The sequence below is a fragment of the Capricornis sumatraensis genome, chromosome 17 (assembly GCF_032405125.1).
Source record: "Capricornis sumatraensis isolate serow.1 chromosome 17, serow.2, whole genome shotgun sequence".
In the NCBI taxonomy this organism is placed as follows: Eukaryota; Metazoa; Chordata; class Mammalia; order Artiodactyla; family Bovidae; genus Capricornis; species Capricornis sumatraensis.
Window position 1 is genome coordinate 71,869,262 of NC_091085.1, and position 12,047 is coordinate 71,881,308.

Here is a 12,047-nt window from a genome sequence, read left to right on the forward strand (position 1 = left end):
AAAATCAAACATCACTTTGCCAACAAAAGTCTGTATAGGCAAGGCTATGGTCTTTCCAGTAGTCACATACAAATGTGAGAGCTGTACCATAAAGAAGGCTGAGCACTGAAGAATTGATACTTTTGAACTGTGGTGCTAGAAAAGACTCTTGAGAGTCCCTTGAACAGCAAGGAGATCAAACCAGTCAATCTTAAAGGAAATCAACCCTTACTACTCATTGGAAGGACTGATGATGAAGCTCCAATACCTTGGCCACCTGATGCAAAGAGCCAACACATTGGAAAAGACCCTGATGCTGGGAAAGATTGAAGGCAAGAGGAGAAGGGGGCAGCAGCGGATGAGATGGTTGGATGGCATCACCGACTCAATGGAAATGAACTTGGGCAAACTTCGGGAGATGGTGAGGGTCAGGGAGGCCTGGAGTGCTGCAGTCCATAGGGTCACAGAGTCGGACACGACTTGGTGATGGAACAACAAGAAAAATTCTTTGTGGTGGGGGCTGTCCTTTGCACTGTAGGATTCTGAGCAGCTTCCCCGGTCTCCGCTCACTGGATGCCAAGTAGTGAATCCGTCCCCACCACCAGCACCACACTGTGGCAGCCAGAAATGTCTGCACGCATCGCCAAATGTCCCTTGGAAGGCCAGCAGCTCCCCAGTTGAGACCTGCTGGTCTAGGGCAAGGATGGTTTAGGGAATCAGCAGCCAACAGGAGAACAGCTGAGAGGGTATGAATAGGATCTCGAGGTCTGATCCTCTGGGTTGGAATCCCAGCTTCACCACTTATTAGCTGGGTGGTCTTAGGCATGCTGCTTAAACTCACTGTGCCTCAGTCTTCCAATCTGTAAAAGGGGATATTGGTAAGACTTGAGCTCGGAAAGTGATAGCTGTTGTTAGTGGGAAGAGAAGAAGGGACTTTAGCCAAAAAGACAGGTTATCCCAGTGACGACCTGGTGAGGCTTTGGGTGAGTAAGCTGTCTTGTTGTTCTGAGCCTCTGTTTTCTCTCGTGCGAAATAGGAGATGAAACACATCCCTTACAGCAGGGGTCCCCACCCTCTGGGATCCAGTGCCTGATGGTCTGAGGTGGAGCTGATGCAATAATAATAGAAATAAATAAATCCACAATAAATGTCATGCGCCTGAATCATGCCCAAGCCATCCACCCCAATCCCAGTCCATGGAAAAGTTGTCTTCCCCAAATCCAGTCTCTGGAGCTGAAAAGGTTGGAGACCACTGCCTTACAGGCTCATCAGGAATGAAGCAGTTCTCTGAATAGTATGGCGCCCAGCACATAGTAGGCACTTTATAGATGTCAGCATTCTTTCTTCCTCTAATCAAACACAAGCCAAGGGAACTGTGTGGAGCAGGACAGGGGAAAGGCTCAAGCCCCGGGGAATTGGTTCTTCTGCCTTTTCAGTGTCCTGTTCCACCCCCCGCAGACCTTCCATTTCATTGGTGTTTTTATTTTTGTATCTTAAGTTGCTTCCAGCCCCCTGGGCGGCACTCCCCCCATCTCCGCGGGCCCTGCCTGGACGGTGGTTCCTGCAGGCCGGTCCGTGTTAGTGGTGGCCAGGGGCAGCCGGTGGGCGCAAGCCAGATGGGACACGACCCTCCCCACGTCACGCCTGGAGCCGCAGTCCCTCAGTAATGTCTGGGCTGCCCTCACCCCTGGGACTGGGCGCCGGCCACCTCTGCCATGTGTCATTTGAGTCCTGGTCCCCACGGGGAGATGGAGGCAGGGAAGATTGATGCCTTGCACTGTCTTGCCTTTGTGCTACAAAATGCAGCTTGGAGTGTGGGCTCAGCAGCAGAGGGGCCCACTGATGATGTCTGCAGGGTGCGAGAGGCTGGAGCTGGGGGGATGCTTGCCATACCTTGGCAAATCTCCTGGTCGGTGCTTCCCGGAGGTTGACTGAGAACTGATGTTTTCAAGAATGTTTTCATAAAATGTTTTCAAGAACATTTTATAGGGGCTGACTGGTCTTTCTTGGCCAGTTCATTGGTGAGTCTGCTACAAAGCCACTTTTGATGACCCCCAGAACCTCATTCTGTTAGCGGCTTTCTGTTCTGTCCGTGGGTGCGGCAGATGCTGTCAACAGGGAGCTGGTGGGGCCAGGTCCACAGCTCCTCGTCTCCTTAGAGCCCAAGGGGGCCAGGTATTACCAGCCATCCTTGAGAAGGCGCTGCTCATCAGGCAAATGTGTACCCCTCTTAAGTTCCTAAAGCAGGGCTTGGCAAACTAAGGCCAAAAGCCAAATACTCTGTATCACTCATGAACTAAGATTGGTGTTGACGTTTTTAAATAACTGAAAAAAAAAAAGAATATTTTGTGACATGTGAAAATGGTATGAAATTCACATTAAAATGTCCATGAGTGAAATTTTATTAGAACATAACCCATGCTCATTTGTTTGCAATTTTTTTGGCTAATTTTGTTCTATGACGGCAGAGTAGAATGGTTATGATAGTGACCCAATGTCTTGCAGACCCGCAAATATTGTCTACCTGGCCCTTTATAGGAGATAGCCAGCAAGTCCTGTCCTAGAGAAAATAACTTTCTTGCACCAAGAGGCCAGGAAATTAACCATAGAAACGGTAATGCCTGGGGCACTGGTGTGTTTGTTCTGCAGCGTTGCAAATGCCGTGGCTTCCATGGAGCCGGGAAAGATAACAATATGGGAAACAATGAATGGTCTATCCTTGGGAGCAACTGATCAGGAACCACCAGTGTCCAAGAGTTAGGAGACCATTTGTGCCGCTTGGCTCTCAGACACGGCTGCTACCTGAGAACTTTTTGAAAGACAGACTCGAGGTCTGTATCGCCAGGAGACTTTAATTCAGTAGGTCAGGCATATGGTGGGATACAGGCATATGGCTTTTAAACAAGCACCACACATGGTTCTGGGGGAGTTGCCTCTGTTTGAGGCTCTCCTGGTAGAGCAGCTGTAGGAGCAGGACCATGGACAGTGCAGGCATCTTCATCAGTGGGCACTCCTCTGGGTCCCCTTGCTGCTGAGTGTCCTGCCTCCCCTGCGGAGTCAGGCTCCCTCACATCTCACCACCAGGGCTCCCCATAAGACCTGCCTCTGGGGACTTGAGGCCATGGGTCCTCCCCAGGATTCCCCAGCAGGCTCCCCTTCTTTCCTGCCAGCCTCCCATGAGGACAACTCAGTGACAACATGGTGTGGGCTGGCCTGCTGCTCTGCGACTGGACCTGTCTACTTGGCTCTGGTCTCTTTCTGTCTCTTCAACTGCCATCAGCTCTTCCCATCACCTCGGGGACCCGAAATCTTGGTGGTGGCTTTCATTGGCTTGGATGGGCTCAAGGACCTGGGTCAGACAGTGGTTGAGGTCGCTGTTTCCTGCTGGGACATTCAGGGTCTTTCCCCTGTCCCTGTGCTGGTGTGGGGGTGAGCTGCTTGCTTTGCGGGGAAGTTTTTGTGTCCCTCGGAAGCTTTACCGGGGCTCTTCCTCTGCCCTTTCTACCACCACAGTTCCCCAGGACCTAATGGATGTCTCTGTGAGCAACCTGCCATCCCTGTGGCAACCCAGCCCCCGGCAGCCCTGTTCCTCCTGTTCGCAGAGTGGCTCGGCTGATGGCGGCTCAACCAACGGCTGCAACCATGAGAGGTATGAGGGGCTTGGGCTGCGGACGGAAGAAACGCAAGCACTGACTGGGGGTGTGCAGGCACCCGCTTCTTGTCCTGTGCTGGATTCAGGGGAGTTAACTTAGGCTATAGAAGCATCCAGGGCTTCCCTGGTGGCTCAGCGGTGAACAGCCCACCGGTCAATGCAGGAGGTGTGGGTTCGATCCCTGGGTGGGTGAGATCCCCTGGAGAAGGAAATGGCAACCCACTCCAGTATTCCTGCCTGGGAAATCCCACGGACAGAGGAGCCTGGCGGGGCTACAGTCTATGGGGTCGCAGAGTCGGACATGACTGAGCAACTAAGCAATGACAACAGCAACATAAAATCATTCAGATCTCGGTTAAATCCTAGCCTTGTGAAGTCCTAGCTTCCTTATATATATCAGTCAGGATCAACAAGGTGCTGTCGCTGTAACAAACAGTCCTAAAATCTCAGTGATTTATTACAACAAAAAAGTACTTATCATGCATGCGGAGTGTCTACCATGCATCAGCAGGGGTCTTTGCTTTTTCTATGTTCACGGCCCTGGCAGATGGAGTCACCACCATCTTGAATATTGCAAATCCCAGTGACTAAGGGAAATGCTTTCTTTATTTAGCTGTCTTAAGGACAAATCAAATAATGGTTTAAAAGTGGCCAGCCCATGTACCAGGCACATGGTGATATTCAGTAAATGACACTTCTTAAATTTGTTGCACAAAGTTAAATCCTTGATCTCTCTCCTTATCTGCAGACCTCTGTCTTCTCAGGACTACTCAGCCCATTCATGAGACTGGTCATATTTCCCACTGACCCAGCCTGGCCGGGGAGAGTGGAATCCTTTTTTCCTTGCTGGGCCTCAGCGCATGGCTCATTCTTCAGCCATAGGAATATAAGTGGGGGCCAATATCAAATCTGTGAAGCCACAGAACTCGTGGCTCTCAGTGTGTGGTCTGTGGACCAGCAGCATCATCACCTGAGCAGATTCTCTGCCCCTCACCCCAGAACTGCTGAAGCTGAATCTGCATTTAACACATCACCTAGGGTCCCAAGACGGTGTGTGTGCTTTTAAGCTTGAGAAGCACTGAAATGACTAGAGATCCTCACATTTTAATATCCATCAGAATCACCTTGGGGATCACAGACTGCTTCCTCGACCACTTCCTGGAGATCCTAGGAATCCACATGCTGGAGAAACCCCAAGTGATTCTGTGACTGATGGTCCACGGACCATTGACAAATGCTGTTCTAACCCAGTACCCCCCTCACAGCATCTGCTTCCACAGCTGCAGTGATGGGGAACTCGCCACCTTACAGGTAGCCAGGGCCACTCTAGGGGGCAGCGATCGGTGTGATGCTGCCCTTCTGTAACCTGAGGATGCCTGAGCCTCACCAGCCTGAGGGCACAAAGAGGGTGACTTGAATGCTTAATGCCTCCACGTGCATGCCTGGAGGACTTCAGCCATGCCTCCTTCCCAGTCTCCCTGGCCTTTTAATGGGTGCAACATTCTTCTACTCTGTTCTCTCCAAGAACGTGCCACACTCCCTTCAGCAGTCCCGTTTCCCCATCAGTTCTGAGGCCATATTCCTCTCTCCTCTTTCACCCAAAACAGCCCCCTGCCCTCAAATTCCCGTGCAAGGATAATCTGTGAGGCATTACCTGCTTTGCAATTAGCCAGACTCTGAATCCCAGACTGGCTCCTCTTGGGTTCAGCTGGATCACTTTAGAAGTCAGAACATTTTCTGCTGGTGATGGAAACCCACTTCCAACTGGTGCAAGTGAAAAAGAAAACGTACTGATAGAACTGAGACATCCAGCAGCATGGGGGCTTCAGGCATGGCTGGATCCAGATGCTCCACACAGGAATGTGTTTCTTGAGCTCTCAGCTCTGCTTATCTCTAGGACGGTTTCATTCTCAGGCAGGCCCTTCCTATGCAGCAGGAAAAATGGACCCTAGCAGCTGCTGCTCTGTATCCCACTGGCTCAGGAACCCAAGTAAAGAGGAGTGTCATTTTTCTAGTAGTTCAACAAAAATCCCAGGGTTGATTCTCACTGGCCCAGGTTGAATCATGTGACCTCCCCTCTGACCCAATCACTGTGACTCCAGGCTGAGTCATGTACATGGGTAGAATCAGCTCCACCCAAAGCGTAGGAACAGAACTGAGGCAGAGGAAGCTTCTAAGAAGAAGGGGCAGTGATGCTACGCAGGTGGAAACAACGGTTCCCCTGGTCTGTCTGACTGGCTGCTTCTCATCTGCTCCCCAGAGATAACGAGTTATGCTCCTGTCCAGCAAGCCCAGGCCATGTATGGATCTGTACTAAGTGTCTTCCTTTTGCTCCATCCGCAGGGCTCCCTTGAAGCTTCTCTGTGACAATATGAAGTACCAGATCCTTTCCAGAGCCTTCTATGGATGTGCGTATTGGCCTTATTTGCCATTTTTGTCTCCAGGGAGCATTTATTCAGTGCCTACTGTGTATCAGCAGTATCCGGGAAATGAGCCTGGCTCTGCGCCTCCGTTTCCTAGGTGTCTAGTGTTGGTTAAGTTACATTAACCTCCCTGAGCCTCAATTTCCTCTTTTACAGACCGAACATAAAATTTCTCCCTTGGTTCTAAGAGAAGGCAGTGAACAATGGGGCTCCTTGCTGGAAGGAGCAAGGTTTAATTACCATTGCATCTCTATTTCCCACCTTAGAGGGTGTGTTTTCAAGATTAAACGGAAACGTACATAAAGCACCTGACATTGCTTGAGGCTGGTGCTCAACAGATGTCAGTTTTCTCTTCCTATAGGCAGGAGCAGAAGAGTAAGATGGCCTAATGCCTTCCCAAGAACTTAAAAACTAAATTAATAACACAAGTGCTCTGATGATTTCCAGTTAACAGATGAGGAAACTGAGGCAAAGGGACTCGCCCAGGGCCACACAGCAAATAAACCAGCAGAGCTGGAACTCTCAAACCCAGGCCTGTGAAGGCTCTTGTTTTTTCCACTCTCCTATTTTGATTCTTAGCAAGTTTTTTTTCCCCCACCTCACAGCCTAGTTGGGGAAGATAAAACATGTGTATATTTTAAGGAAATCTAGAAAAGTGTTACTACATCCTGCATGGGCCTGTCAAAAAATAGTGCAGGTCATATCAGCCTGGAAAGAGCTCATGGGGAAAGCGTGCCTCCCCAAGATCAGGCTTTTTGCCTGATCTGTTACCGTCCATCCACAGTGCCTGATGCAGGGCCTGGCGTGGAGGAGGCTCTGGGCAAGTATTTATGAAACCACAGTGGAGGAGCTTCCTGGTAGAAGGGGTGGGAGTCAAGGTGGGCTTGATGCCCTCACGTGATGTGGCTCCTCCCTGATGGTGGTTGAGAGCCCAGGTTCTGGAGCAGATGGTCTGCGTTCATATCCCAACTCTACACCTAGCACCGTGACCTGGGCAAGTGACACATGCAGACTGTGCCTCAGTGTCCGCATCAGTAAGATGGGCATAGTAAGAGGACCTGCTTCATAGGGTTGTAGTGAGAATCAACTAAGCTATCTAAGCTCTGGGAGCAGCACCCTGGGGCACAGTGTGTGCTGTGTGAGTGTCAGCCATCACACCGTCGTCATCATAATCATCGTCATTAGCCCCATTGTTGGTGGGTTGAGTCCTCAGGCTCCAGGTGGCCGAGGGTCTTCTCTGGGACTTAAGGATGAATTGGGGGTCGGGAATAACCAAAAGGAAAGAGCCCGGTCAAAGCAAACACAGGCTAGCGTTTGCTGAATCCTACATGTGAGCTGGGCGCTGTGCCCTCCAGGCACCCAGGGTGGAGCAGGTGAAGGGTGGCACGTTGGCGGGTAATCCTCTAAGAGTGCAGCGCCATCTTTGAAAGCAAACCAGTGCCTTCAGCATCTCGCCTGCTACTGACCTCAGGGCCTTCTTTATCCAGCTGCAATGTGAACAAGTCCTCTCCTCTCCCATTCTCTCTCTCTCGGTATTCATTGGAGGCACCCCAGGCACAGTGAGCCCGCAGAGTCACTTGCCCCTTCCTGCCTCCAGCCTGTGAATTAAATGCCTTGGTTTCCAGCCCGAGAGGAGTGGGCATCACCTCAATTGAGACTGAGAAAGGTGACGTGACTTCCCCAGGGTCGCAGGGCCATGAAGCAGTTGAGCCAGCAAGTAATTTCGCCCCTCTGAGCCTCACCTTCCTCAACCTGGAAAAGGGGGATGATGAGAATTTGCTGGTCACAAGGGTTCAGGCAGATTGCGAGGAGGACAGTACTTTGGAGACTTTGTGAGACAAGGCTGGGGTGCTGCATGGTGGGCAGTGACACTCTCCCTCCCTCCCCACAGGGCTTGCCTACTGCAGACACCTGTCTACCGTGAGGACCCACCTGTCAGCCCTGGTCAATCACATGATCGTGTCCCCTGACTTGCCCTGTGATGCTGGACAGGGGCTGACAGCCAGGATCTGGGAGCAGTACCTTCAGGACAGCACAGTAAGGCTTGGCCTGGCTCGGCCTGCTGTGGGGTAGAGGCTTTGGGGGACAGAGACTATGGGGACCTCTTAGCATTCTTCAAAGAATGAAGAACGCAAGTGTACATATTTTTTAAGTTTTAAAATATCATGTTTCTGCTACACCCCCCCAGTTCTGATCCCCTAAATTAATGACTAATATCAGTTTGGTGTAGACTTTGCTATACACATCCTATACTTATACATTCACAGCTATGTCTATATAGATATAGCTGAAATTCATTTTTTAATGAGGTGACATTACGTTTGCATTTTGAGTGATCAACTTACCTTTATATGAAGGACATCTTTCAGATCTCTAGGTGAAATACTGCATGTTAGAACCTTAGCCCCTCATATATGTGTGGACCATAATTTAATCAAATCTTCCTCTAATGATGGACATCTAGGCTGTCCTGTTTCTTTTCTTTTTTAAAATTATTTCAGCAGTGCTATAGTCAACATCTTTATAAGCACATACCTTTCTGTACTAGTTTTCTTATTTCAAGGGTAGATTCTTAGAAATAAAGCTGTTTGATGTCCATTTTAAATTTAAATGGATATGACAGCTTACCTTTCTCGAAAAGTTATAGTGTTCATAATCTCTGGCAGTCTGTGAGCATGATTGCACGTTTCCTGAGGAATGCAAAAGATTTATCAACTTCTGGGCCCCACTCCAGCTTTACTGATTGAGCACTTCTAAGAGTGGACCCCAAGAATTTATATTTTGGGAATTTCCCGCAGAATTCCCTAGTAGACCAATGGTTAGGACTACATGCTTTCATTGCTGAGGTCCCAGATTCAATCCCTAGTTAGGGAACTAAGATCTCTCAAGCCATGCGTTGCAGCCAAAAAAAAAAAAGAAGAAAGAAAAGAAAGTTCCCCAAATGCTCCTAGAGATCTCCCCAGTTTGGGAAGCACTATCCTAAGGACAAATTGGCTGAAATAATAAATAGTCAAAACGGATGTTTTTCATCTAACGCTTCTGCAGTTGTTGGTTGCGTTGTTGTATCCGGGCTGCAGTAACACCGTAGTCCCTGCTGTTTTAGTTGCTTAACCCTATAGAGGTGTATTTCTTACTTGGTTATTAATAACAGCAATTGGGGGTTTCCTAGGGTTTTGCTTTTTCAAATATGATGCCACGATGGACATCTATGTTCATTGCTTGTTCACAGCATGATTACTGAGGGTCTGAGAGGTGGGCCCACTGGGCCACAGAGCCCATGCCCTAGTTTCGTGTTGACCAAATCTTTGCCTCCCCCCACCCACCAGAGTTACGAGGAGCAGGAGCTGCTGCGTCTCATCTACTACGGGGGCATCCAGCCGGAGATCCGCAAAGCCGTGTGGCCCTTCCTCCTGGGCCACTACCAGTTCGGGATGACAGAAACAGAGAGGAAGGAGGTAGGTTACCCCAGGGGGCAGTGGGGTCCTTGGCAACAGGAAGAGCCAGGTACGTGGGGCTGGGGGAGCTCTAGTCCCCTGGTGGACCAGGGGGACAGGGAGATAAGGGGGAGCCAGGAAGGGTGAGGGCAGTGCCGTCCAATAAACGCAGCACAAGCCACAGATGCCGTTTTTTCAAATCGCTTTTTTGAGATAATGATAGACTCACATGCGCTTATAAGAAATAATGCAGAGCCATCTCCTTCACCCAACTTCCCACAATGGTAACTTCTTGCAAAACTATAATACAATTTATCATAAGCAGGATATTGACATCAACATGGATATACACTGGCAGTTAAAGTCCATATTTTATTGCATTTGTTTTTGTTGTTGTCTATACTAAATATGTATATATTTTTAATTGAGATATAGTTTATTTACAACATTATGTTAGTTTCAGGTGTTTAACATAGTGATTCAAAATTTTTATAAATTAGGGATTTCCCTGGTGGTGCAGTGGTTAAGACTCTGTGCTTCCCATGCAGGGAGCATGGGTTCAATCCCTGGTCTGGGAACTAAGATCCATATGGCACGCAACACAGCTGAAAAATAAGATTAAAAAAACAATTGTGTTAACCTAACTGATTAACATTGGAGAAGGAAATGGCAACCCACTCCAGTGTTCTTGCCTGGAGAATCCCAGGGACAGTGGAGCCTGGTGGGCTGCCGACTATGGGGTCGCACAGAGTCAGACACGACTGAAGCCACTTAGCAGGAGCAGCGGCAGCAGCAGCAGCAACAGTAACTGATTAACATAGTGCCTGACATATAGTAGACATTCAATAAATATTTTACTCAGTCCAGACATCGGGACTTAACAATTAAAAAATGTTTTTATAAATTGCAATCCATTTACAGTCATTATAAAATATTGGGTATGTTCTGTGTGCTGTATAATATTTCCTCATACACACACACACATATATATAATGTAAATATATATACGTCAGCCTTGATCAAACTTCCCATGTTACTCGTGCTCTCATGTGTGTGTCTATTTAGTTCTCCATGGTTTTATCACACGAGTGGGTTTGTGTATCACCACCACAGTCAACGTGCTGAACGTTTTCTGGTGCTGCCGTGGTACTCGTGTCCTTTTATGGCCATGCCACCTCCCTCCCGCTCACTCCCATCCCTGACCCCTGGCAACCACTGATCTACTCTCTCCGGCTGACCGTGCATCTACCCTGGCAGGTGGACGAGCAGATTCACGCCTGTTACGCACAGACCATGTCCGAGTGGCTGGGCTGCGAGGCGATCGTGCGACAGAGGGAGCGGGAGTCCCACGCGGCTGCCCTGGCCAAATGCTCGTCGGGGGCCAGCCTGGACAGCCACCTCCACCGGATGATGCACCGGGACTCCACCATCAGCAACGAGGTGATGGGCTGCTCCCCTAGGGGAGCCAGGCGGAGGGTAAAGGCTGGGGTCTGCTTCATGGGGCTGCTGAAGGAAGGACAAGGGCTGGGTGTCTTAGCACAGACCTGACTCCAAACTCCAGCCCCTTCATTTCTTAGCTCTGGCGCTCAGGCAAAGCAGCTTCACTTCTGTGCTTCAGTTACCTCATCTATGAAATGGAAATGCCCATTTGTATAGGGGAGATTTGCATGCAGCTCCAACAAGGTAGTGTATATAAACCATCCAGCACAGCATCAGACCTTCACTTATTCGGCAAATGCTGTTGAGTACCTACCATGTGCCGGGTACTGTCAGGAATGTCCTGGAATGTCAGGAATGCTCCAGTGAACAGGTCAGACTTCCTGATGAAGTCCCAAGTTTAGCAGCCAAAAGCCGGAGGTGAAAAGAAAATCAGTTCCCTTCACCAATGATGTATCAGTCATCAATTGCCACCCTAAAACTGTGTAACAAACAACCCCCAAAAGTCAGTGACATCCAACAATAACTGTTTCTTTTTCACTCCTGAGTCTGTGGTCAGCTGAAGCTGTTGAAAGGTTTGTTGTCCTTTGTCGGGTTCACACGTTTGGGGTGACTCAGCCCTGCCCCTCACATCCATCCTCCAGCAGACTAGCCTGGCCACCTTCTCACAGTGAAAGCAGATCTTTAGAAGAAAAAGCAGAAATGCGCAAGCATTTTCTATGTGTCTGCCCTGTTGAGTTTGCCAACATCCCACTGGCTGAAGCGGGTCCCATGGCCTAGCTTAGCTTCAGAGTGGACAGAAACTAGAAGTTACAGGACTAAAAGCATGTGTACAGGAAAGGAGCAGAGAATGGCCATTAATACAGCCAGTCCTTTGAGTTCGAAGTCTCGCGTGCAGAGCATTTAAAAGTGGCATTCTCTGGTTGCAGATGGGAGGTGGGGGTCCTGTGGTTTGTGTAGCCTCCAAAGGGGCTCTAGGCAGGAGAGATGAGCCCCCCGCCACCCAGTTTTATTTGACAGATGGGAAGCGGAGGCCTTGAGAGGGGACTTGCTCATGTCAGGAACAGAGACAAGACCACACTTTCTGACTCCCAGCCTAGCACTCCATCCTGAGCTCAGCGC

At 49.4% G+C, this 12,047-nt stretch overlaps 1 protein-coding gene across 1 annotated transcript in view; it reads left to right on the forward strand.

The window, feature by feature from the left end:
* SGSM1 (small G protein signaling modulator 1) overlaps window positions 1–12,047 on the forward strand; it is a 48,968-nt gene that overhangs the window by 19,326 nt on the left and 17,595 nt on the right. Inside the window, exons 12-17 of the mRNA XM_068989626.1 lie at window positions 1,478–1,642; window positions 3,493–3,628; window positions 5,975–6,039; window positions 7,946–8,091; window positions 9,381–9,509; window positions 10,746–10,928. Of these exons, the coding sequence (XP_068845727.1) occupies window positions 1,478–1,642; window positions 3,493–3,628; window positions 5,975–6,039; window positions 7,946–8,091; window positions 9,381–9,509; window positions 10,746–10,928 (824 nt within the window). The remainder of the gene's footprint in view (window positions 1–1,477; window positions 1,643–3,492; window positions 3,629–5,974; window positions 6,040–7,945; window positions 8,092–9,380; window positions 9,510–10,745; window positions 10,929–12,047) is intronic.